We start from the raw sequence: 26,549 nt of genomic DNA, 5'->3' as shown, positions 1-26,549 counted from the left end.
TGGCCGGACCCGGCCAGGCCGCGATGGCGACCAAGAAGGCGGGCTCGCGGCTGGAGACGGAGATCGAGCGCTGCCGCTCCGAGTGCCAGTGGGAGCGGATCCCCGAGCTCGTCAAGCAGCTGTCGGCCAAGCTCATCGCCAACGGTACGCGCCGGGCGCTCCGGCCTGGGCTGCTGGAGGCGCCGCGGCCTCCACCGACCACCGGGCCGGGCCCCCGAGGCGCGGCGGGGCGCGGGCAGGGGCGCGGCCGGGTCACGAGGGCGCTGCGGCCGGAGATGTGCGCGGCGGGGCCAGGGCCTCGGGAACCCGGGGTCCGCGGAGCGGCGCGGTGGGGGCCTCCGGCGGCCGAGGGCTTGTGCCGGGCGTCCCAGAGTTCCGGCGTGCAGGGCGGGCTTCTGCGGAGTCAGGGGGTGGGTGTCTCGGAGTTGGCTGCTGTACTGGGGTCCCAGGGGGTCAGGGGCCGGCCTAGGGGCTCTGAGAAGTTGGAGGTGATGGGGGGAGGGTGCGTCCTCAAGACTCGGGTGTGGATGTATGGGGATCCAGGGTGTGTGTATGGTGTACTCGGAGTCATGATGTATTTACGGGGGTTCTGCGAATGGGGGTGGTGAGCAGAGACCCCTGGGAAATATGCTCTGTAAACAGATGGCGTTCAAGGGGCTCCAGGTGGAAGCCCAGGCTTGGGGTGTGTGTGGGGTGGTGCTGGAAATCAGGTTGAGATGTGTCCCGGGATCCAGAGGGTAGGATGTCGAAGCTGTGGATCTAGGAAGGTCGGGTTTGGGAATATGGGGGAAATAGAGTCAGGGGAGTCAGGAGGGAGAATATTGTGGAGAGAGGTGGCAATGTGGTTGAAGAATGTTGGGAAATGGAGTTGGGTGTGTGAGGGGCTTGGGGCCTAGAGGAAGAGGGGGTCGGAGAGATCCAAGGAGTAGGAACCCGGTGCCTGGAGTTAGTCTATGACCCGGTTGACTCAACTGGTTCTCATACCCAGTGGAATCAAAATTGCATCCAAAATGCCATTTCAGAGCATAGCTCCACGTGTCCTTATTTGTTTTGGAAGCAAGTATCCTTAATATTTGCTTGTCTTTTAGTGCCCGCCAAAACCGCAGGCACCGATGCACTGGCGGGAGGGCAGAGGTTTTGTCACATTTCATCTCAGGCTTCCTGAGGCTGGGTGAGCCCATGTTGGCTGAACAAATGAATGAATGAAAGAATGAATAAATGACACTGTTCTGAGAAAGGACCGCCACACTGCTTTCAACCTTCTCGCCTCAAACTACCCAGAACTGGAGAGGGATGTCGTGTGTCCTCTTCAGGAATGGTTTATATTTGTGCCTTTTATAGTATCAGAGCCTCAAAATAAGAACTTGGTTTTGTGCACTCTCAACTGTGGTACCTTGCTTTGGGCCGGTACTTCCTGGGCAGGTGCAGGTGCCATGATCATACCAGGGGCATGGAGGAAGCACAGACCTACCTGGGCTCAGCATGTGGAACATGTTGACTCTTCTCAGTTACGCGAGCATTTGAGGAAAAGGTGTTCAGTCCCCTGGGCTCCAGTGGCAGCCTGACCTTGCTGTCCCTATAAGGGTCACGAGCTTGGCCTCTTGCTTCTCTTCCCCGTACCTGCAAAGTTTTCTTGTTTCTTCAGAGCTCGACAGTCCTGGGTCTACTTTGTCACTTCCCAGCTGTGTGGGCATATAATACCTTCAGGGCGTATTATACCTTCAGGGCATATAATACCTTCATTGATCTTAGGATTAAATAAGTTCATTTGTGAGCCCCCTGGTTTTTCCCTTCAGAACACACTTGTTTCCTGTTTTATGTACTCATTCAACCAGTATTTGCATGCCCACATGTGTCGGGCATCAACAGTGGTGAATAGCACTGACCAAGCTTCTACCGTCATGCGCTTACCTCCTCTGAGGAGACAGATGGTAAGCAAATATGGACATAGTAAACAAGGTAGCTTCAGACAGTGAGAAGTGATTTGAAGAAAACAGACAAGATCATGTGACTGAGAATGATGGGTAGGGGAGGTGGGGTAACTCAAACTATGGTGGTCTCCGGAATGAGAGGGTAGATGGGCTTTCAGTGGCATGAGCCGATCTTACCTTCACGGCCCCTCTAGGCTTGGCTCCCTTTCCAAGGCTTGGTCCCTAGAATCAAAGCCACAGTCATTAATGGGGCTTGCGGGGGGAGCAGATTGTACGGGGCACGGTGGTCCATGGGTCTATGTGCAAGTTTGGTTTGGGGAAACTCATGAGAGAGAGACTTTTGCCCCAAAACCCACATGGTAAACAGCCATTGATGGCCAAAGGTCACACAGACTAGAAAAGGTCAAAGAGATTGCTCAGGAAGATAAAAAAAAAAGAAAAAGGATGAAACAAAACAGAATTATTGTGGCTTTCCTTTGGGGTTCAGAGAAGTGCTTGTAGGAGGGTCTTTCCCTTTCTTTGGCTGATGGGGGCTCCCCTGACTGGCAGTGGGACTTCCTCCTGGCTTTGGGGGCACCAGACCCACCTGGGTGCACTAGACCTCAAGTTTTGGGCAGATTTGGCAAAATTCCTAAGCTAAAACATTTGCTGTTTAGAATAAGGACAGCGAGTTAATGTCATGTTTATCATACTAAGACAGTTACCTTGAAGGCAACCACAGGCAGAAAAGGGCACAGTCTTTGGAACCAGCCAGACCAGTGCCTGAGTCCTGGACCTGCCACTTCCTAACTCTGTGACCTTGGTCAAATTACTTAACCACTCGGGGCCTCAGTAGTTTCATCTTAGAATGAGGATTAAAAGACTTACCTTGTAGGGGTTGTTATGAGATTCAAAGGAGTCTAAAGACTCCCAGGGCTAGCCACAGAGCCTGACACCTTAGTAGGCAGGCCCTTCATTCATTCACTTATTCATTCATTCCACAAAAACTGAGTACTTGCCAATGTGCTAGTCACTGTTTTAGGCACTGGGGATCTACCAGTGACCACATCAGACAAACATCCCTGCCCTTATGACACCCACATTCTAGTAGGGAAGGGGCAGGGAGACAGATAGATAAAATCATGAAGTAGAATGTACAGGATGTCAGATGGTGGTAAGTGGTATGAGAAGAATAAAGAGGGGAAGAAGAAAAAGTGCTTTGGGGTGGGGTGGGGGTGGGGCTTGTTTAAATGGGTGGCCGGGGAAGGCCTCTGATGGGAAGGCAGCATCTGAGATAAGAGCTAAGTTGGTGGAGTGTGTTCCAGGGAGGGGACTTCAAGGGCAGAAGCCTGGTGAGGGCAGAGGGGCGGCAGGGCCAGATGGCATGGGGCCTCGTGGGTCATGGTTAAGGCTTTGGGTTTTCTCTGAGTGATGTGGGAGACCCGGGAAGGTTCTGAGCAGAGGAGTCACTCGATCTCGCCGCTCCTGCCTGCAGTGAGCCTCTCCGCTCAGCACATCAGCGTCTGTGCTCGGGCATGGCAGCCCCTCCCCATGGAGGCCGGTAAATAGCGGACACTTTCAGAGCCTGCTGCTCCAGCCTGACTCCTTTGAGATAAATTGGTTTAGATAGTTTTGCCAAGAGGTGTATAAGGAAGAAGAGGGCCAATGCCAAGCTGGAAACAGAGCCCAGAAGTTCCTTTTCTGCCTCATACCCCACTGCATCACTGTTTTTAATCACTCCATCTCAAGGAACCAAAATGTGTGGCAGCTAAATGCCAGGCCCTGATGAGTTCCAGCAAGAGAGTGGGGATGGGAATACATACAAGCTAAGGGGGATGGGAGAGTCCACTCAAGCCCAGGCTCTTGCTACCTCAAGTGTGGTCTGGGGTCCAGCAGCATGGGCATCGTCTGGGAGCACGTGAGGAGCGCACACTCTCGGGCCCCACCCCAGACCTGCAGGGGATTGGTGGGCACAGGGAAGTGGGAGGGGCCCTGGCCTGGATATGGCGTGGCCGCCCGAGAGGTCAGGGGTGAACATGGAGAGCCACACATCGGCTTCTTGTCGGCTCACAGGTCAGCCCTGGCTGTGGGAGGGCAGTCCCAGCTGGCTTCTCTCCCCAGAAGGTCACCCTCTAGCCTCCTGGTGGTTAGGTTCACTGCTGTGTGAGAAAGTGCAGTGATCTGGCCCCTGGGCTTCAATTCGGACTCTGGCTGGCTGGGTGACCTTGAGCCAGTTACTTAACATCTCTGAGCCTGCGTTTCCTCATCAGTAATATAGGGTTAATAATACCTAACCCATCAGGATGGCTGTGAGGATGAAATGAGTTGATATATGTTAAACTTGTATTTGCAAAATACTGGTGTTCACTCCTTCCTGCTGACCCAGCACGACCCTGGGCAAGACAGGCCAGGTCCTGGCTATCACCTGGTTGGGAAGAAGTGTGGGAGACCTCGGGATGACACACCTGAGCTGGGCCTGGTCAAGACTTCCGCATATTTCAGTAACAGAACAGGCCTTTTGGAGCCTGCACCCGCCCCAAAAGACAGCCGCTCGCTCTGAGGCAGTGTCGGCCTCTCCCCACTTCCCCAGGCTGCTCAGCTTCTCAGACGGGCTCAGTCACTGAGCTCACTTAGAGCAATTAGGCCCTGATCATAGTGTCTCCTGAAGGGACCATCGCCCCTCTGGTTAGGTGTGATTTGGGGTCACTTTCCTTACCTCTTGCTGAGGGGTAGGTAGGGAAGTGGTGCCTGAAACAAAGAATATTTAGGGGGGCAAAGTTTGGTTACGAAATATACTTAGACCTTTGAGTGAGAGTGAGGTTCTCGCCTTTGCCAATAGCTGATATTCCTGTGGTTTGAAGGAGGGCACGGGTGGCATTGTGGCTTCCCCTTTTGGAGGAGGGCCGGGCTCGCTCAGTCCCCTGGAGATTTCCCAGAGAGGCGGAGAGGTAATGGTGGATGGGGGGCCCCTCTGCCCGCCCGAGGGGCTTCTTAGGAAACAAGGCTGAGGTGTAGCTGAGAGCCTGCAGCGGGGTGAGAAGGTGGCCCTGACGTGTAGGAATGGCTTCTTTGGACACTCCTGGGGTACGGCAGACTCTCGGGAAGCCCCCAGACACAGGGGAAGGAAACTTAGGAGACGCTCCCTCCTGGCTTTCCCAGGCCAGCGTCCTGCTTTCAAATGCTCTGTCCTGCTGTCCTCTGAAGGACGTGCCTTTGTGGCAGACCACACGTCCTGATTTTTGGATCCAGAAGATTCACTTATTCCACAACGCACAGGGGTGGCTCTGAGCTAGGCATTGGGGCTCACGTGGTCGCTGTGGTCAGGGCAAAAACACTGTGACCTTGTGGCTCCACACAGTGGGGCTGGGGCTGCTCAGCTCCTCCTGCATGCCCCCCCCCGCCCCCCGCCTCCAGGGCACAGGAATTTCAGGCTCCGAGTGGAGAGGAAGGAGGATACCCGACATCCATCCGCTTGGCCAGCCAGCCTTTCCAGCCTGACCTCCATCCCCTTGGTGCGCGGGGCCCCTCCGTTGGCTGGCTTGGCCTCCTGGACCTTCTCGCTCCCCTTGCTTTTCATCTCTCACCTGTGCGCAAGCTGTTGGGCTCCAGAGTCCTCTCTGCAGGTCAGAAGCCTAGCCATCTGTCAAGGTCTGGTTCAGGTTCCTCCTAGCTGTCCTTCCCTCACAGAAAAGGCTGTCGGCCTCTGAGAAGACAACCACAGAGAGTTAGAACCAGATGGGCCCTGAGCGATCACACTGGATAACAGTTTTCACACTGTCCTGTCGAGAAAGCACTCTGGTGACCAGGTGGGCAGGCCTCACTCACTGGAGCAGGTACATTTTCCCTTAAAGTTTCCTTTGAAGGAAGGGCTAATGTGCTTAAAAAAACACATTTGAAAACCCACTGATCTAGTCCAACCTCCCCATCTTATAGATGAGAAAACAGGCCTAGAGAGAGAGGTGTCTTCCTTAAAGCCACCAGCTGGCGATGGCAGGGGTGAGCAGAGTGGGTCAGAGGTCTGGACCGTGGGTCAGAGTGTTGCTCTGCCTTGTGAAACCCCATGTGTAAAGTGAGGACACACGTCCAAAATTCCTTTTCTGAAACCCTTGGGGCCAGATGTGTTTCAGGATGCAGAATTTTTCAGAGTGCAGTGTATATACTGGACATTACGTGACACTCCCCGTGGGGTTAGTGGCAGTGCTTCATGAGAAAACAAGCAGTATTTCTGCATCAAAACATATCAACAGTCATTGCAAAAGGGATAAATAGACTCCAAATAACCTTATGTTGGTTCAGTTTAACTGCCCAGTAAGTTAACAACAAAACTCAGCTTTTGGTTTGTAGAGAGGTCTGGATTTTGGAAATTATGGACAAGGGATCGTGAACCTGTAATGACAGTGCTAAACTGGTAAGGTGGCCGGAAGGACCACATGAGAACAGAACAAAACAAACAAGCCAAAGAGCACCTGAAAGTGCTTTTAGCCCGGGGCCTGCACAGAGTAAGCCCTTAGCAGAGATAGCATGGGCTGTCTCGTGGTGGGTGCTAGCGTCTCCCACCTCCCCGCTCAGGGCCGCTTCCCCTCCCCACACTGTCTGCTGGGCATGTGCCTGGTCTTCCCACTGTGGTGGCCCTTCTGAAGGGCAGAGGGTGTGCTCCTGCTTTAGTGGGCCACCAGCCTCCTAGCCCACGCTGGGTGTGCTGTGTCGAAGTGGCCCGCAGACTTTCACCAGGGGAGGCTCCTGACCGGTTGGAACCGGTCTTTCAGGAAGCAAGGCTGAGGGCCTTCCAAAATGGATGTGAGGACCAAGGTACAGGTGATGACCCCGTCCCTGTAGAGTGTTATGCTGCGGGGACTGGTGTTTACCTGTGGAGTTGGTGGTGTCCATCCAGCATTCTCCACCTCCACTCATTTTGCTTCTTCCCAATTGAGCCCTGATTTTGTTCAGCGGTCGGCCCCTCTGAGTGCCATGTGTTTTATGGTAGGTGGGCCTTGGCCCCAAGGGTCTACTCCCTTGCCTGTCATTGGTTGAGGCATGAGCATGTGACTCAGCCCCAGCCCATGAGGCATCAGAGACCTATGTTGTGGGAGGGGGCTTCTGGGAAGGATTTCTTCATGCTTAAGAGTGACGTACATGCTTAAGAGGGAGGAAGAACGTTCTCTCTTCTTGCCCTGGAAATGGTTCATGCTTTTGAGACATGGAGCTGCAGCCATTCTGTGCCAGGAGGCAGTCGGCTCAGGAGTGAGGGGGCTCCGTGTGTTATGGAGGGTGGGGACACGGCGACACAGGGAGAGCCTGGTCATGCTGCCGAGCTGCTGACGCTCCACGCCTGCAGCGGTACTTCCCTGGACTTCCTGTTACCTGAGATAATAAACGCTTTCTTGTTGACGCCTTGTTGAGCCGGGTGTTCAGTCATTACTTGCTGCTGAAGGCGTTCTAACTGGTGCACCTCTTCGCTTACCCAGAGCACCTGCCGCCGGCCGGCTTTGCACCAGGCTGCACCCAGAGGGCCTTTGCTCGTGATTCACATTGCCCTCAAGTGGGTGGATTCCTGCCCCTCTGGGTGACCTTGTGCTTGGCAGATGGTGGAGGGTTCCAGACCTTTGACTTGTGTGAAAGCCCTTGCTTCCCATCTGAGGAGCCAGGAAGAGGGAAGAGGTCTTTTTCTTTTTAATTTTGAATTTTTATACAATTTGGAAAATTTACTTTCCATCTACAGTTATTACAAATATTGGCTATATTTCCCGTGTTGTACAATACATCCTTGAGCCTATCTTACACCCAATACTTTGTACCTCCCACTCCCCCACTCCTGTATTGCCCCTTCCCCCAACCTGGTAATCACTAGTTTGTTCTCTATATCTGTGAGTCTGCTTCTTTTTAAAAAAAAAAAAAATTTATTTATTTTTTAATAAATTTTTTAAATTTACTTTTGGCTGTGTTGGGCCTTCATTGCTGCACGCGGGCTTTCTCTAGTTGCAGTGAGCGGGGGCTACTCTGTGTTGCGGTGCGCGGGCTTCTCATTGCGGTGGCTTCTCTTGTTGTGGAGCGTGGGCTTCAGTACTTGTGGCTCACGGGCTCAGTAGTTGCAGCTCACGGGCTCTAGAGCACAGGCTCAGTGGTTGTGGCACACGGGCTTAGTTGCTCCGCGGCATGTGGGATCTTCCCGGACCAGGGCTCGAACCCGTGTCCTCTGCACTGGCAGGTGGATTCTTAACCACTGCGCCACCAGGGAAGCCCCCCTGTTGTATTGTTTAGATTCCACATATAAATGATGTCATGCAGTATTTGTTTTTCTCTGTCTGACTTATTTCACTTAGCGTAATGCCCTCCAAGTCCATCCATGTTGCTGCAAATAGGAAGAGGTCTTCTGAGACGTCTCAAAACCATCCCCATCAGCCACCAAGATGAGACTGAGCAGAGTTTGGCACGCAGGTGAGATGAGAGCCATGTAAACTAGAAAGGGCAGCCGCAGCCACAGGAAACCTGGTGTTGTGGCCTCAGCCCCTGCTACCCTCCAGGTTTGTCTGTCCCTGTTCATCGAGCACAGCACGTGGTGGAGGTGCCAGCACCAGGCAGAACATGTTTTTTGGTCCTTTCACGGGCCTGCCAGACATGGAGTCAGAATCCCCAGGTATTTTCCCTCTGAGTGACCTTGTGCACATCACTTGAACCACTGAAACCTTAGTTTTCCCGACTTCATGGGTGTTAAAACAGTGCCAGTAAGGAGGGAGGATGAACAAGCATTTCTTGAGCTTCAGCTGTGTGCTGGATTCTGCGCATGAACTTTTACGTGGATCCCGGTTAATCATCACAACAGCCACTTGGGGAGTGGGGTCGGGGCTGTGATTCCCATTCAGGGCACGAGTAGACCGAGGCTTGGAGATGTTCATAGAATAGGACTCTAGCCCACTTACAACTCTAGTTCCATTATTCTACACTAATGTTTTTCTGAACTTTTCGGATCAAAGAATCACCGAGCTGGCTTATTAGAACCCAGTTTGTAGGGCTCCACACCTGGTGATTCTGATGCAGCCCGTTTGGGTTGGGGCCTAGGCTTCGCACTCTTTATAAGCTCCCAGGTTTTGCCAGTTACGCAGGTCCACGGACACGCTCTGAGCTGCACTGAATTAAGGGAGCTCGGACATTATGGATTGGCAGACCTCTCCTCTAGGGTGGCGATTCTCGGTCCAAGATGCGGACTGGAAATCTGCATTTCAAAATTCAGCCTCCGGTGATTTGTGTCATCAGGCATGTCTGAAAGCCCCTGCCCTCAGCCACCATTCTTAGCATTTAAGGAGCACCTCCTGTGGAGCGGGGCGGGGGACGCTGCACCAGAAGACGTAGAGCGAGCCGGTCACCAGCCACAGGAAGCTTCCCGCTCAGGGCAGTCCCTCAGCCTCTGGGCAGCTGACTCACCTGGGGCTGCTTAGTAACTCGGAGTCACAGGCTGGGTCCGAGCTTCTGCTTCGGGAAGTCTTGGTGGCGTCGGGTTCAGGGAACAGGGTTGTTAACCAGCACCCGGGGGATTGTGGCGCAGGGAGTTCCCGGACCACACTGAGACGTGATTGTCCAAGTGGTGGGACAGTGTCACCTGCGGCCTGAGGAGAACAATGACAGCATCACTGAAGGCCACAGGGTGCAGCTGGGTTACTGGGCGCTGAGGGTGGTGGGTGAGGCCTGGCAGAGCGTGGCTTTAGGCGGCCTCTCCTGGTCTTAGCACCGAGAGTCCGGTGTCCCGGAGCTCCCTCAGCCCTAGGCAGTGGGACAGTAGTTCACCCTCTTAGGCGGATGGAGGTATTTCAGCAAAGAGGAAAGGAACCTAGTACAGGACAAAGCGGTGGATTTTGCCCTGTTAGATCCGGGTTCAAATCCTGGGTCCGACACTTACTGCTCGTCCGGCCTTAGGTGAATTACTTAGCTTCTCTGAGCCTCAATCTTTATCTCAAAGGTTACTTTGAGGAACAAATAAGATAATGCAGTTTCTAGCACAGCATTACCTCAGGCAGCCTCACTGCATCAGGAGTATTGTGTGTGGAAGGAGGGTAGAAAGTTCCAGATACTCAGTCCTTTACAGGGTGCGGGCGAAGTGGGCAGGACAACAATGATAGCAATGATAGCAAAGATGCTTAGTGGCGGTGGGGTTCTTGTTGTGCTGGGAAGCTGACAACAACCCGTGTTTGCTGGGTCACAGAACTAGTAAGCGCTTCAGCCCAGGTCTGACAGGTGCCTCGGGCCTTCTCTTCCAGCCACCCATTCAGCACCCAGTGAGCCTGGGGTAGGATGTAGGGGTGCTGCCATGGGTAATGGGGACACAAAGATGAATGAGACCACTGGGCTGGCCACCCCAGGAGGGCACGGCCTTTTGTTCTCTTGTTCATTGCTCTATCCCAAGCACCAATCACGTGGCTGGCACACAGTAGGTACTCAACTAATTATTCAACGAACAACTTGGCCTGTGCTCTGGAGGAGTTAACTTGGATTCATTTGCTCATCAGACACCAACTGAACACCTCCTGGGTGCCAGCCCTGTCCTGAGCGCCTGGAACACGAAGATCGCTGAGTCCAGTACATGGAGACTTGGCAGACTGGGCTCGGGGCTGGGGGTGGTGGAGGGACTGGGCTGTGGTGGCCCCCGGGGAGGGAGTGTCCACCTGCGCGTGGTTGCACATCTGAACCTCTTGGTGTCGTCCTAGCGTGACTGGCCTGGACCCGCCTGGGGCTGATGGATCGCTGTTCAGGCTGGCTGCCTGTGGCCTTCTCTCCCTGTTTCTTGGACAACTGCAGGGTGGACACTTGCTGGGAGGCCCATCCCAGGGAGGGTTTCCGGTCCCCTCGCTGCCCCCCTTATCCCTCTTTCCTCCTCACGTTCGGGCTGGCTCAGCCCCTTTGCTGCAGGGCCGGGCTCCATTGAGGAACTGCCCCCTCTGGCTCTTGTAGGTTCTGAAGCAGCGTTCTCTCAAGTTAGCCAGCCTTGGAGGAGTGTCCACTTGGTGAGATGATACCCCTGAGGGGTGGGTGGTGCCCAGCCCAGGGACCTGCAGTCAATGCCACCCTCCATTCCCTGGTCCACCAGGCACCAGGCCAAGGCAGTCAGCTCCCCACTGAGTCTTGGGCCTGGAGGCCTGGGAAAGTGGGTCTCCCTGGCCCGTTGTAGCCGCCGCACACCCTGTGGCAGCCTCCCCGCCCTGCCCCAGCACACAACGCCGGTGGTGTCCAGTCACCCTTCTGCCTGGAGTCTCACTTGGAGAAATTCCTCAGTCCGCTCAAACCTCACTTGCTTCTCACACCCTCCTGAGTGTCCCTGCTGGTCTTTGCACACCACCGCACAGGGCTTGGTGGTACCCGCCTCCCTACAGACCGTACCCCTTGGAGGCAAGGACTGGATTGGGGCTTTGGATCTTCAGGAGGAGCTTGCTGAGGCCGTGTGGGTGTACGTTTAACAAGCCTGTGTGGGGCTGGCTTCCTGAGAGAGCCATTTCCAAGCCTTCTGGGCTGGCCTGATAACAGCCCCCCTGCCCGTTAGACTCACTTCCTGCCCTGCGGAGCTCTGGGGACAGGTCAGGCCAACTCCAAGCTCATGACTTTCAAGTTCCCTCGTCTTTTCTTAGACAAGGTTTCTCTAGGGGAAGTGCGTGCCTGTGCGTGCGTGCGTGTGCTTGCGCATGTGTGATGTCCAGCATACTCGTCTCCCCTGCCAGCGCAGAGGAAGCGTAGTCTTCTGTTCCCGCGTTTTCCTCTCCCGTCCTGTCCCTCAGCTTCTGCATTGTGTGTGGATATGAGGAGGCATTGGCATGAGGCCTGGACCCTGACTATCCCAGAATGTCATTTCTGCCAGCTTCTTCTGAGCTCCTTACCCTTTGCCTCACGCCATCTTTGCCTGTCAGTAAGAGTTCCACAGTAGCCGGGCCCTCCGAGCTGGGTCACAATTTAAACAAAGCTAGTGGAAGGGGAGCATTGGGGCCTGAGGTAGACACGGGGAGGTCTGGTCTCGGTGAGCGTCGTGCCCCGACTGTGTGCCAGGCACCCCGGCGGAGGGAGCTGTGTCTCCAGAGACTAAGGTACTTGATTGGGCCGTGTCTGTGGAGGGGAGACATGCTTATTGATTGACTCATCCCAGAAATGTGTATGGGACGCCTGCTGTGTGCTGAGCACTGGTGGTGGAGTGTGAATGTGAGAGCGACAGGATGGAGGGCAGAGCTAAGGTGGTAAAAGTTACAAGGATCTTGGCTTTCACTTTGGGTGAGGGGGGAGCCATTGTAGGGTTTGAGGGGAGGGGTGACCTGACCCGACTTAGATTTGAAACAGGTGTAGGGCATGTAATCCATATTTTCTAGTCTAGGTGTGTGCCCTTTTCTTCCCCATCCTCCACCGTGACAGTGTCCCTACCCTGGTTCGGCCCAGCTCTACCTACCCGTGGGTCTGGCTGAGGAACACCCTCACCTTGCTGACCACGTGCCCCTGGTGACCAGTGACCTCACCAAGGCACTGCCCCTCCTCCAGTAGGTCTGCGTTCCCCCTTTCCAAAATGTCTGTCGCACACGTTCTTTTCTCTTCTTAGACCCTGTACGTCCTCTGAATGCCTTGCTGTCACCCCTCGCTCATGACCTTGCCTCATTCTTTGTTGAGGAAATAGAAACAATCAGGAGACCAGCTCGTTTCCTCCCCCTGAGTTGACCCGCTTTCCTCCTGCCCTGCTTGGGGGCCTCAGTTCCTTCCAGAGGCCTGCAGCCCTGAATCCCTTCCGTCCTCGCCTTCCCAGATTGGCCTCTGCAGTCCACTCTCTGCCTCCCTGGATCAGTTCTCTGTCTCTCTGTCTGGCTCTCCTGGACCATGCCCTGTAGGATGCACACATGCCCTAGACTTCCTATTGGAACCGTCCTTAGCCCTGCATCGCTGTCTGATTACTGCCTCATCTCTCTGTTCCCTTTTGGCAAAGGCTCTTTGGAGAATCGTCATCTCCTCTGCTCACCCTGGCTGGGCTTGTATCCCCTGGGCTTCCCCGAGACTTCTCATGTTAAGGTCTCCCGCCCCCCTCCACCCCGATGTTGCCTCCATGTTGCCAAACGTAATGATTATATTTATGCTCTTATCTTCCTGGATATTCCAGCTGCTTTGAACCCACAACACTCCCTCTTTCTGGAAACTTCTAACCTCAGTCTCTCTTTCCTGGTCCTTCCCACTCAGTCTCCCCCAGCTTTGATGTGGACCCTCGTCCACTGACATGATTTCTCTACTTGGATATCAAGTGTCATTTAACTTGGTTAACACAGAACTCTTGAGTATTTTCTTCCTCACCTCAGTACATGGCAAAGTGGTACCACTGTCCGCTCCACTGTGCAATCTAAAATCTAGAATTTACCTTTAATCCTCTCCTCTCCTCAACCCTTGTGCATTAGTTTCCTGCTGCTGCTATAGCAAATTACTGCAAATTTACTGGCTTAAATCAATACAGATTTGTTTTCTTTCAGTTCTGGAGGTCAGAAATAGGAAATGGGTCTCACTGGGCTAAAATCAAGTGTCGACGGAACTGCATTCCTTCCGGAGGCTGTAGGGAGGAGACTGTGTCCTTGCCTTGTCCAGCCTCTACAGGCTGCCCGCACTCCTTGGCTTGCGGCCCCACCTCCATCTTTAAAGCCGGTGGTTCAGTGTCCTCCAGTCTCTCTCACTCTGCTTCCATCATCACGCCTTCTTCTCTGACTCTGACCCTCCTACCTCCCTCTTCTAGGGACCCAATGTGCCCACCCAGGTAATCCAGGAGAATCCTCCCATTTCAACATCCTTAACTTAATCACGTCTGCGAAGTCCCTTCTGCCAGACAAGGTGGCATATCCACAGGTTCCAGAAGTTAGGACATAGACGTCTTGATGGGGCGAGGGGTGGCTACTATTCTGTCTGCCATACCTCCAGTCCATTCCATTAGTTAGTCTGGTTTATGTTCTCTCCAAACTGTGTCTCAGTCAAACGATTTCTCCCTCTCTGCGCTATTTCTCACCACTCACCCTCTTGTCCAAGTGTCTGTCACCTCTCGCCCGACTACTACAGCAACCTAACTGGCTCTGCCTTTGCCTCTGCCATGCTCCAACCCCAAGTTCATTCTCCACACAGCAGACAGAGGGATCTTTCCAAAACCTACATCAGATCATTGCACACCCCCATTTACCCGCAACCCCCAACCAAAGACTTGCGATTGCACTTAGAGTGAATGCCAGACTCCTCACCGCAGTCTATGAGAAAGTTCGTGATCTGCCTCTCTGTCTATCCCCATCTTGACCTGTTCCCTCTTTTCCAGCTACGCTGGCCTTCTTGCTGTTGCTAGAACACACCAGCTGTGTCCCCATCTAGGGCCCTTACGTGAGCTCAGAGGATGCTATTCCCTCAGCCAGTTGCATGGCTGACTAGCACATCATTCAAGTGTCAAACGCCTCTCCGTGGAGACTCTTGCTCTGATCTGACCACCCAGTTTCAAGTAGCCATACACTTGCTCACTGTCACGCCACCCTGCTTTAGTTCTCTGCACATCTCTTACCACTGTCTGGCCTTTCTCTGGTTTGTCTCTGTCTCCTCTGTCCAGAGATGTGAGCTCCCTGGGGGCAGAGGCCTCTCCTGTCTCATCTGCTCATAACCGGGCTGGCCGGTGCCTGCACGTGCAGAGCCCTGTGAGGTACGTGGTTGGCCCAGGCGGAGGGAGCGGAGGAAGCTTCTCCCGGTGGACCCTGAAATGCATCTCAGACGATGCCTCGAACTTTGGCAGGAGAAGGGAGGCAGGCACGGCATGTCCAGGCACCCTCTGGTGAGACACGGCCTTGGAAGGATGCTGAGGGCCTGGAGAGTATGTGTGAGAGGCTGGCGGCCCAGGGAGAGCGGGTGCTCGTTTCTCAGTGGTAACTGCAGACTTAAAACATCTTCGCATGGCTCTGAGATGGTGGAGTGCGTCGTGGGAAGCCCTCTGCGGGCGCCCAGACCAGCTGCTCTAGATTCAGAGTAACTGTAACACGGGCCATCTTTTTTCCTTTTAAATTAGCCGGTTAATACTTTCTGGGTAACGAATGTACGTGGTTATTAAGAGCTAATAACGCAAAGGAGCATATAGTGAAAGTAGCGGCCTCCTTACATCATCTCGGTGTCTCCCTGCGCCCTTCCACTGAAGCGACCATTCCTGGGTGCCCTTTCAGAAACACTCTGTGTACCTGTACACCTATAAGAAAGTATATTGTTGGTTTTTGGCTTTTACACACAGTAGTGACATACTGCACTCCCTATTTTGTATCTGTCTTTGAGTTGTTATCTATTACTCTGTAACAAACCATCGGAACACTTAGTGCCTAAAACAACCACATTTTATTGTTTTTCATGATTCTGGGCTTATCAGAGCTGGCTCCTGCCTCGGTGGCCAGCCGTGGGTCAGCTCAGGGATGCTGCTGCCCTTGGCGGGGCGCTCTTGCCTGGCTGGGTCTCACCTGAGACAGCTCAGCTCTGTTGCACGTGACCTTGCAGCCTCCTAGGTCCAGGCCAGCCAAGCATGTTCTCATGGTGGTTGCAGAGAAGCAAGAGGGAAGTGGAAGTGAATAAGCCCTTTTCTGAGCTTCTGTGTGCATCAGATTTGCTCCTGTCATATCAGTTGAAGCAAGTCATGTGGCCAAGCCCAGGGTCAATGGGAAAGGCCACGAAGCATGTGGATTCAGGGAGGCATGAGGACCTGGGGCCATTTGTGCAGCCAGGCTACCACGGAGCTGTGTTTAGATCTGTCCCCTTTGTTTAATGGACACAGTCTGTCCCATTGCCTGGGGTACACCGTCATTCGTTTAACAGGCCCCCTGTCGTAGTTCCTACCCTTTGCCATTACCAGTAGGGCTGCATGTAGTAAACTAAACATCCCTATACGTATGTCTTTGAGCTCAAGAGTGCGTGTATCTATGGGAGAATTTGCTAAAACTGGAATTTCTGGGTCGGATGGTACAGGTAGGTACATTGTTTTGTAGGTGTTGCTGAGTTGCCCTCTGTAGACACTCCTATCGATTTATACTTCTCCCAACACTATCTGATGGTCTGTTTTCTTGTCAACACTCTTTGGGAGGCAGGAGGGTCCCAAGTGCTGCGAACATTAAGGTACCTGTGATTTACAAGAAGCCAGAGAGACGAGGGGATGAAATTCAGAGTTCCTACGGAGACTGGGAAATGGAGAGCCTGACTGTCTTTGCTGGATAACAAAGGGGACAAACCAGTTCCTCCTTCAATAGGGGTTTGTTTTTTCCTGTTGGATTGGAGCCCCAGCAGGAATGGTTTGAATAGACCTAATGCTTCTCTATTGACATGTAAACTGAGTAGTTGAGATTTTTTATACTGATATCAAGTACTCCCTGAACAGAGTAGAAACCGAAGTTTTTTCTTCCCCATCTGATCACATCTCTGGGTGTCAGCTGTTTATCCCACAAGGGAGAAGGCTGTGAGGAAGGGGCAGTCACTTCAAGTGGCAAAGGGCACAGTTCCTCCTTCCCTGGGGGGGGGGGGTGCCGGGGCCACCTGGGCACAGAGCCGAGCCGGCCGCGAGGCTCATGGGACTGTCTGTGGACATGAACCGGGGACCAGAGTCCCCTGCCCGGGGGCTAATTCCCCACACTCTTCCTGGTGAGGGCCCTGGGGAGTGGTCTCTGGCTTCAGGCTTCCTGTCTATTTGTCACTGGGAAGCTGGTTTCTGCCACCTCAAACCCCCAAAAATGCCCGTGGGAAAGTTGAATCCAGCCCCTGGGCCCCTGAGTCCCCCCTCACTTTGGTCACCTGAGAATCCCAGCAGGTGGAGCAGGAGAGGGACTTGGAAACTGCCTGTCCCGGCTTGGCCAGGGTTGGGAAGGAAGCTGGGCTCCTTCTCTTGGAGCTGACGTCCACGTGGTTTGTGCCTGACCTGCTGGGGAGACGGGGCAGGAGCCATCTGGGTTTGAATCCCAGCTCCAGGACAGTATCCCAGCGCCTCACAGTAGCGAAAGGTGAGGAAACTAAGGCTCAGAGACGTTAAGTAACTTGTCCAGTGCCACACAGCTAGGAAACAGAGGAGCAGGGATTCAAGCCCACGGCTGCCTGAGGCCAAAGCTGTTTCTCACATAGTACTACTGGGCTTCCCCATCCTGGGAAGGACACCCCGGCCCCACTTTGCAGCCTTGATGCTCTCCCCTGCGCTTGGGGGTGTGAATAGGCAAGTGGAGGAAGAGATACTCAGATTTAAGTCTTTCGGGAGCAGGATTCTGTGTTGCGACTGGGAAGCTCTCAAGGCGATCGTAGGGTGCACCTTGTTTGCTACCCAGTTCTCTGGGGTCACTTTCCTCTCTTGCCTGATGTCCAATGTCTGGAAAACTGCTTTTCTTTTTTTTTTCATATATTCTGTCTTGTTTTTGTGTTTATTTTAGATGAGAGGGTAAATTCGGTCCGCCTTGGCTGGAAGTGAAAGTCTATTTTTAACATTTTGATCCTCTTTTATATTTAATTCTTTAATACAGTGGGAATTCATTTCCTTGTGTGCCCCGAGGTGCCTTATTTCCTTATGCCTCATGGTCCCGGCATGTAGCGGGACACACGGTTGGGCCGTGACAGCGGGGTGGGGGACGTCTGTTTCTTTTGTCGATAGTGGATTCTGTTTGGGAAGCTGTGCGGTCCTTGGCCAGCGCCCGTGGAGCCCCCTCCATCACTAGCCTTGCAGCTTCTGCATAATTTCTCTGGCATGAGCTGCTTGATCTTTTAAAATAATTAATTAATTTTTGGCTGCATTGGGTCTTAGTTGCTGTGCACGGGCTTTCTCTAGTTGCGGTGAGCGGGGGCTACTCTTGGTTGTGGTGCACGGGCTTCTCATTGCAGTGGCTTCCCTTTGTTGCGGAGCACGGGCTCTAGGTGCACGGTCTTCAGTAGTTGTGGCACTTGGGCTCAGTAGTTGCAGCTCACGGGCTCTAGAGCGCAGACTCAGTAGTTGTGGCGCACGGGCTTAGTTGCTCCACAGCACGTGGGATCTTCCTGGACCAGGGCTCGAACCCATGTCCCCTGCATTGGCAGGTGGATTCTTAACCGCCACACCACCCGGGAAGCCCCAAGCTGCTTGATATTTTTAAGATTTCTGTCCTCCTTGTTGGGAGAGTGAGTGGCAGGGAAGTCACCTATTTTGAAGGGAGGCCAAGAAAACATAATTTGCTTGGGAGATTAATTAGAGCCTGGAAATTTTAAAAATTTCAAAAATGATTTTGTAGCCACCATGCTAAATTTCAAATTAGATTGTAAGCTCTTTACTCAGAATGTGCAGCTCCTTTTAGAAATGAGGAGCTGATCCTTGCCTATCTGACAGGAAACTCCCCCGACTACCTCCTCTCCCTCTCCACGCCCTTCATGGTTCAGCTCTTGGGAGTTTCCCCAAGCAGATGGTCTGTGTCATGCCTTTGCATATTCTGTTCCTTCTGCCTGGAATGCCCTTCCCCACATTTTCCTCCTTGAAAGCATATATCTGTCACACTCTTGCTGAAGGTTTTGTCTCCTCCTGCTTCTCCTCCTCCCAGCCAGAGCTACACGCATCTCTGTTAGAGCCCGCACCATGTTAAATGGTCTTGAAGGACCAGAATCTCCATGAGAAAAGGGGCGCTGTCTCCTAATTCTGAGGAGAGACTCTTCCCCTAGGCTGAACCTCTGCCAGGGCCCACCCCGCTGCTCTGCGAGCACTGGGCTCTCTTCACGTCTTGAATCAAGACTCTGGTGTGTGGACTTCCCTGGTGGCGCAGTGGTTAAGAATCCGCCTGCCAGAGCAGGGGACACGGGTTCGAGGCCTGGTCCGGGAAGATCCCACATGCCGCGGAGGAACTAAGCCCGTGCGCCACAACTACTGAGCCTGGGCTTTAGAGCCCGCGTGCCACAACTACTGAAGCCCGTGCGCCTAGAGCCCATGCTCTGCAACAAGAGAAGCCACCGCAATGAGAAGCCCACGCACCACAACAAAGAGTAGCCCCCGCTCGCCACAACTAGAGAAAGCCCTGGCACAGCAACGAAGACGCAATGCAGCCAAAAATAAATAAATAAAATAAATAAATTTAAAAAACCAACAAAACAAACAACAACAAAAAGACCCTGATGCGTTGCCCCAGTGTTAGGAGATCGGTGAACACAAAGGGACGTGAATCCCACACAGCACTAGGGAGTGGTTTATACACTCCTCTTCAACTATGCAGCCCCTTGTTTACATAAACATCTTTGCAAGCCTAGGAAGTAAAAAGCAATGAAAGAGGAGAGGTGAAGAGTCTAGGGGTTCTACCAAAGCCCTCAGTTGGGTTCTGCAGAGTTCTGTTTAGAAAGCAGTGAACCTGGGGATGGGCATTGGTAAGTTTTCTCAGACAGTGTTTCTCAACTGAAAGCCTGTTTTGTGTTTGGGAGATCTAGTTAGGATATGATTTTGGCCACTGTAACAAAGGTCAGAATAACAGCGACTTAAGCAGAACAAGGTAAAAGTTAGTGTTTCTCTCTCATGTACTAATTGACCATAAGCAGCGCCCAGGGCTTGTGGCAGCTCCTGGGTGTTAGAGACCAAGGGTCCTTGTGTCTTGCTGCTTGCCATCCTCAGTAGATGGCTTCCACCTTGTGGTCTGGGACAGGCTGCCAGTATCCATCAGCACAGCCACATCCCGGCGGGCAGGGTGGGATGAAGAGGGACTGGATGACAGGCTCATCCCCGCTCAGGCCCTGGCCCGGATGCTGCGTGTATCCCGTCAGCTGTAACTGAGTCACACGCAGCATCTAGCTCCCAGGGGCCCTGGGAAGCTATGCGCACCGATGAAACCTGGGCATTCTAATGCTAAAGGAAGAAGGGGAGAATGAATATTAGGGGGCGACTGGCAGATTCTGCCACAGGCAGGGACAGGCCTACCCTGGAAGGTGCAGCCCAAATGCCTCTGCCTGTCATCGAGTTAATTCACCATTTATTGTCACTCTTTGCCAGATGTTGTGCCCGGCCCTGGGACTCAAAAATAAATGACAGTCAGGGGCTTCCCTGGTGGTGCAGTGGTTGAGAGTCCGCCTGCCGATGCAGGGGACACGGGTTCGTGCCCCGGTCCGGGAAGATCCCACATGCCGCGGAGCGGCTGGGCCCGTGAGCCATGGCCGCTGAGCCTGCGCGTCCGGAGCCTGTGCTCCGCAATGGGAGAGGCCACGATGGTGAGAGGCCCGCGTACTGCAAAAAAAAAAAAAAAAAATGACACTCAGGTTCTTCCTTTAAGCCTCTCCTTATAGTCTAGAAGGGATTGGGGTGCTCAGGGTTTCTGGGACAGCTGGGGGTAGCTTGGGATGGGGCATGTCCGGGAGGAGATCCACAGCGCTTAGAGGTCAGTAACGGCCAACAGTGTTCTCAGCGTCCCAGAGCCTTGCAAAGGCTTGGAGGAGTGAGCCTGGCTGGCACACGTGGAGAACTTGGCCAGGACCTGTGTTCCATGCTCAGGGATTTGGGCGTCACCCCATGGTGATGGGGCTGGGTAGGGAGGTGGGGGAGGGTGAACCGGTGAGTCTCTGAGTTCTGACCCCAGCTGGTCTTCTCACTCACCACACCCTGTTCTCCAGCCGCTTTGTTCAATGCAAAGGAAGCTTGCCTTTGCACCTTTCCAATGCTGTGCTGTTCCCTCAGCCTAGTTTACCCTTCCCTCTCTTGTTTGCCAGTCCAGATCCTACTCAACCTTTAAGGCCCAGCTGAGTGGTGTGGCCACTCCAGGTCACCGCATAGTCCCTACTAAGAACTCATTAGCTCTATTCTGCAGTCTTGCTATGGTCACAGTATTGCTCCCATTTTATAAACGGGGGAATTGATGCTTCAGTATGCCCCTGGTCCCACAGCTAGAAAGATGCAGCAGGTAGCAGAGGTCCTGATCTATTGTCCTCTCTGCTCACTGGCCTGGGGATGCTGCCCCGGGCAGCCATTTCCAGATGCAGGGGCAGGAGATCAGCAGCAGGGAGGTGAGCTGGCGGGGCGGGGAATGACGCGGGATAATTCAGAATAATGCGGAGTAGTGTGGAATGATGGGGAGGGTGGAATCCTCGGCTCATGTGTCCAGAGAGCCTTTCTTAAATTACCCCCAAAATGCTGAAGTTAAATCCTAGGGCCAAAGTCACAGAGCAACAAACTGAGATTTAAATCTAGGACTCTGAATCCCATTTTACTTTATTTTATTTTTTGGGAGCTTAAAGTATACAGAAAAGAAATTCAAAGTATACTGATAGTCTTACCACTCAGAAATAACCACTATTTTTTTTTTGCGGTATGTGGCCCTCTCACTGTTGTGGCCTCTCCCGTTGCGGAGCACAGGCTCCGGACGTGCAGGCTCAGCGGCCGTGGCTCACGGGCCCAGCCGCTCCGCGGCATGTGGGATCCTCTCGGACCGGGGCACAAACCCGTGTCCCCTGCATCGGCAGGCGGCCTCTCAACCACTGCGCCACCAGGGAAGCCCGGAAATAACCACTATTAATATCCTGATAGATATATATATATATATATATATTTTTTTTTTTAAATTTATTTCCAATTTTTATAGAAGAGTTCATCTTTTCTAAAAGTAATATTAAATGATTCTGCTCAATATAAATAATTCAAACTTTAAAGATGAGAGCTTAAAAATTATCCCAAATATTATCATTCAGAAATTCCTATCGTTTCCTCCAGTGATAATCATTCTAGATGTCTCTGTAGGGATATAGACAGATTTAAAGAGAAATAGACACACTTTTATAAATAGTGATCATATTCCTGTTTAGTAGAGTAGCCACTAGCCACATGTGCCTACTGACCCCTTGAATTGTGGTAGGTTTGAATCAAGATGTGCTATAAGTGTAAAGTACACAATGGATTTAGAAAAATTAATATGAAAAAGAATGTAAAATATCTCAATAACTTAAAAAATACTGATTACTGGTTAAACTGAGAATATTTGGATATATTGAGTTAAACAAAATATATTAGTAAAATTAACTTCACCTGTTTCTTGTTTCTTTTTTAATATAGCTACTACAAATTTTAAAGTAACATGTGGCTTGCATATATTTCTATTGGATGGCAGTGCACTATTAGAAAATAAGGTGTTAGTAAGTATTCATGGAGGGAAGAAACTGAATCCGAAGGAATTGTTGAGCTCCAAATAAATGCTTCACCATGTGACAGTCATTTCCTAAAGAGTCCAGTAAAGCTTTTTCTTAAAAAATATTTATTTATTTGGCTGCACCGGGTCTTAGTTGCGACATGTGGGATCTTTTAGTTGCGGCACGTGGGCTCTTAGTTGCGGCATACGGGATGTAGTTCTCTAGTGACTAGGGATTGAACCTGGGCCCCCTGCATTGGGATCGTGGAGCCTTAGCCACTGGACCACCAGGGAAGTCCCCAATAAAGCTTTAGGAAGATTGGAGTCATGTTTGTTTTTTTTGTTTAAACATATATTACAGTGTTTTGAAAGATGAGGGCATGGCCCCCGAAGTTCCTCCCAGTTTTTGACGTATTATTGTTTTTGCATCATATTAATTTATAACAGTCATGTTCTGTTTTGTAATTCTCGTAGGCCTGCGGGCCTCTGCCTACATGTCCTTCATCCCTGAGCCCTGGATTTCTTTTTTAGCTGGATTTCATTCTCAGGAAGGACTCATGCTTCTGGGAGGAAGCTGCTGTTTGGGCTGGCCTGTCCACGTGGGCTTTGCTCCGTATCCCCGGGCTCTGTGCCGACATGGCCTCACGGCCCTCGGTGTTGATGTGGCCATGGGGCAAACCTGACGACCTCCTCATCTTGTAGGCAATTGCTTTCTCTTCTTGGACAGCTGAAGAATTCTTGTGTTCAGTAGCCTAACTCAGCTCTGTTTTTGTGTTGCTTGGTTCCTCCCAGGACCCTCGGTCTCATCTCTAAAAGATTATTTTCGGCTCCACAGTGCACAGACAGAGGCACTGCTGAGAACTATAGATTCAGCAGCTTTGGGTCACTGACCAGAGCACTTGGAAAGGCTCTTGTTACAGCTCTCGGCCTTTGGTAGACCTACTTCCCAAAATCTCAGTGGGTCCTCTGTGATATTTTTTTTTAGTTAATTTTAGATTACACAAATAATGGGCAAACCTGTTCTCCTTTCTAGGGCCAGGACATTACAGATAAAGCTAAAGTCTAATTGGCCACTAACCCCCGTTGAGGTTCTCCTTCCTGTACCCCAGTGGTAACTACTGCCATGGGTTTGAGGCATATCCTTCCAGACCTTTAAAAATTGCTTTTATATTTTCATACAATTATGTTCTGTCCCTTCACAGAAAAAATAGACTGTGTTCAGGCTGGTGTATGAATTGTTCCGGGTTTACTCAGAACAATCTGGATGTGTGGATTCCAAAGAGCTGCTCTTAGAGTAAGGTTTTTATTCTAATTAACAAGCCAACACGGACATTAACAAAGAAGTATAAGTAATGCGCTCTTAGGAGCAGAACCTTCATACAAACATTCCCAGATATCATGTCTGTAGAGCTTTGACTTCTAGGCAGAAACAGACTGCATGCATTCAGGTCATTTTGACACAAACTTGTTTTAAGTATCTGAGTACATAAGACTTTCTACCAGCTCATGTCCACGTATAAAGCCGTAGACCACAAAAGAGCTAGAAGATTTCACTGCATTGTCTCTGAAAAATACAGAGTATTGGGTTTTGTGTGTTTTGTAGCGATCATGCTGAATAAATCATAAGACAACTTTGTGTTTTCTACTGAACTTGAGCTCTGTCCACATCAACGAGTATCCATCTTTCTAGTTCAATAAATATGGGACAGAGGAATGAATGCTTGAGCTACCACCCTTTTGCTTTCATACTCTGGAACATTCTTAACTAATGAAGAGAATTCACTGTAAGATGGTCCTGAGGTCCTTGGGGAGTTCCCAGCACACAGACCATTCCTCACCCCCATTTAGCTTCTCACTGTGTTCTTTGTAGATGACATGGCAGAACTCCTCCTTGGGGAATCAAAGCTGGAGCAGTACCTGAAGGAGCACCCCCTGCGGCAGGGGGCCAGTCCCCGAGGCCCCAGGCCCCAGATGACTGAGGTCCGCAAGCATCTGACCGCTGCCCTGGACCGAGGGAACCTCAAGGTACCGTGGACCTCGGGATGAGGGCTTAGAGGGATACGCTGGCTCTACCTCCTCTGGGCAGCGTGTGCTCAGGAAGGATGCCCAGGGACGAACTGGGCGACAGGCAGAGCACATCTGTGGCTTGTCTTCTGAGGAGCAGGCCAACTCCCTGTGCAATTGATGTGGGGCTTCCAGACCAATAGCTTCTCTCTGATGAGAGTCTCTAATGACACATTATCCTGAGAAATGGCACTAATCTTCCCCAGGTGCTTGGAATAAAGCTGTTATCTGTGGCCCAGGACTCAATCTGACACTTCGTCCCACTGAGAAGAGAGAAGTGAATCAGGAGTGTCACTTAAACCGCATGATATCCTGCCTGAAATGTGCAGCTCGTGAATGTCCCAGGCAGCTCTGGCCCGGAGCGGGGTGCACATTGGCGCCGGCAGGCCTGGTACCTTGGTGTGGGAGGGAACCAGGGCAGGAACTTCCCTCTGCCTGAGCAATGACCCTAATCCTCATGGCACAGGAAACCCTAAGCGCTGCCCTTCTCATCTGCCCTGTTTCCTGGTCTCTGTATTCAGCTTTCCCTCTCCATTTCACGTCTTTCCTTGCTTGCTTCACTGAATCTTTTTCACCTTGCCTTCCCTCCCCCCTGCCCCCTTCCCCACCCCTCACTTACTGGTTTCTGGACACTTCCCTGCCTGAAGTCTGGCTCTTAACTGGTTTCCTGAAGTCAGTCTTGTTCAGATAGCTGACTGCATCCCAGCACTCCTGCCAGCTTCTTCAGGGTCCCTTTAAAATCTCGGATGTATTCTCTGTTGGGGAAGGGCAGTCTTCAGTGAACTTTTAAAGCTCTTCCTTTCTTCCTTCCTTCCTTCTTTCACTTTTCTTCAGAGTTAGGGACAGTTGTCTCCATGTCAGTTGTTCTTAACGAAGATGGTTCTGGTGACATTGGTGGGTCCTAATCAATGGGAAAGGGTGGGGGGACCTCATAGTGACAGCTGGTCAGACTCAAGTGTCCTTCCAGGAGGTATAAGGGTGAGACTCTGTGTTGGGGGGAGAGGTTGAAGATCACTGCTCCAGGCCTGGCACCTGGCTAGTTTCTATTGCACTTCGAATCCCCCTACCTTCATCCGGAAAAATTAACCTTTAATTTTACCACATGTTCATAGTTTTTGCTCTCCATCCTCCACAACCCAGTGCGGTAGTAAGAACATTGAATTTCAACTTAGAATTCTGAGTTTGCTTTCCAGTTGTGGATTTATAAGCTGTGTGATTGTGGGAAGTTACTTAAGCTCTCTGAGCTTCACATTTCTTATCTGTTAAGTGTACTTAGCTCAAGGCCATTCTGAGTCTCAGCTGTAGAAGTTCTTTCACAACTGGATAGCGCGAGATACATGTCAGTTTTTGCTATTTTATTGGTTCTACCTAGAGAATTTTTCTCCTGCTGCCATTTTTGAGCTGCCTCTGCCTTATAAAGAGTGTTCCAAAGTCATATTTGGAACATATCTTGCTTGGGTGGATTGACCCACTCACCCTGGCTGATGTGAAATTTCCTCTCCTCCTGACCTTAAGTTCAGGTGTCTCCTAGCTGGGAGCTAGGGAAAGCCCTGTGCAGACACAGGTGCCCACAAAACACAAGTGAACTGAGGCTGGAGAGACAAGAACGAGGTAGCCATGTGGTGGCAAAAAGAGCCGGGACGAGGAGTCAGGAGGCCTGGCTTCTGATTCAACTCAAGAAAGTTGCGCTTGTCACAGGCAAGGTAACATGGCACCGGGCTGGAGCTGCTCCCCTCTCCCCCACGGCCCAGGGGCCTCGGCCAAGCTGTTTCCTCCTCTGCACATAGATTGGACTTGCCCAGCAAGGCTCTCCATACTGTGCATCCATACTGCGCCTCTACTCTTGGAATTTTCTTCAAGCTCCTGCATATTTTCCATCTGGCCCTTCAAGTTTACCTTTTTTTTTTAAATTAAAAATTCTTTCCGGTTTAATTTTTAAAACTTTTTTCTTGTGGTAAAATATAAATATCATAAAATTTGCCATTTTAACCATCTTTTAGGTTCAGTGGTTTTAAGTGCATTCGTATTCAGATCACCACCGTCTATCCCCAGAAACTTTTCATCACCCCAAACTGAGGCTCTGTACCCAGCAGACACTAACTCCCTCCCCCTCCCCCTCCCCCTTCAGGTTGCTTTTCAGCCTATGGGTCTCAGTTCTGGGGAAAGAGGGAGGATACAGGAATCTCCTAGGAAGCCTTTTCAATATACCCAAGCCTGCCCTGTCCCCTTCCCTGGTGGAGAGCCCCTGTGGTGGATGCTTTCTTTTCACAGCTCTTTTTCTCTTTTCTTAAGTCTGCTTTGATTTCTTTCTCTGTTTCCAAATATAATTCTGACGTCTTGCATTGGTGCCACTCCCTTGGGCCACTCTTAAAACCCTTTTGCTCCCTTCATTCTCTTGCCTGTTCTATGTCCTCTGTAGCGCTACCCCTGCTCCCTTTCAGGGACTGCCTGGAAGCCGACCACCTTGGCTGAAACAGCGGCTTCGCCGTGCTCTGGC

General features: G+C 51.8%; 1 protein-coding gene across 5 annotated transcripts in view; it reads left to right on the top strand.

Moving 5' to 3' along the window:
* Position 1: 1 nt before the first annotated feature.
* The window catches only part of TTC7B (tetratricopeptide repeat domain 7B), a 239,818-nt gene continuing 213,270 nt past the window's right edge, over positions 2-26,549 (top strand). For 4 of the 5 annotated variants that reach the window (XM_029237233.1, XM_029237234.1, XM_029237236.1 and 1 more), the window contains exons 1-2: positions 7-144; positions 23,859-24,013. In XM_029237233.1, coding sequence (XP_029093066.1) covers positions 24-144; positions 23,859-24,013 — 276 coding nt within the window. In that variant the 5' untranslated portion in view covers positions 7-23. Of the gene's footprint in view, positions 145-23,858; positions 24,014-26,549 lie in introns of all 5 variants that reach the window. The other variant, XM_029237235.1, reaches the window with a different exon arrangement.

Source organism: Monodon monoceros, unplaced genomic scaffold, assembly GCF_005190385.1.
Source record: "Monodon monoceros isolate NGI ecotype Baffin Bay Population unplaced genomic scaffold, NGI_Narwhal_1 Super_Scaffold_21, whole genome shotgun sequence".
NCBI classification, from domain to species: Eukaryota; Metazoa; Chordata; class Mammalia; order Artiodactyla; family Monodontidae; genus Monodon; species Monodon monoceros.
Note: the sequence above shows the minus strand (reverse complement) of the source record. Positions and strands in the feature narration are given on the sequence as shown.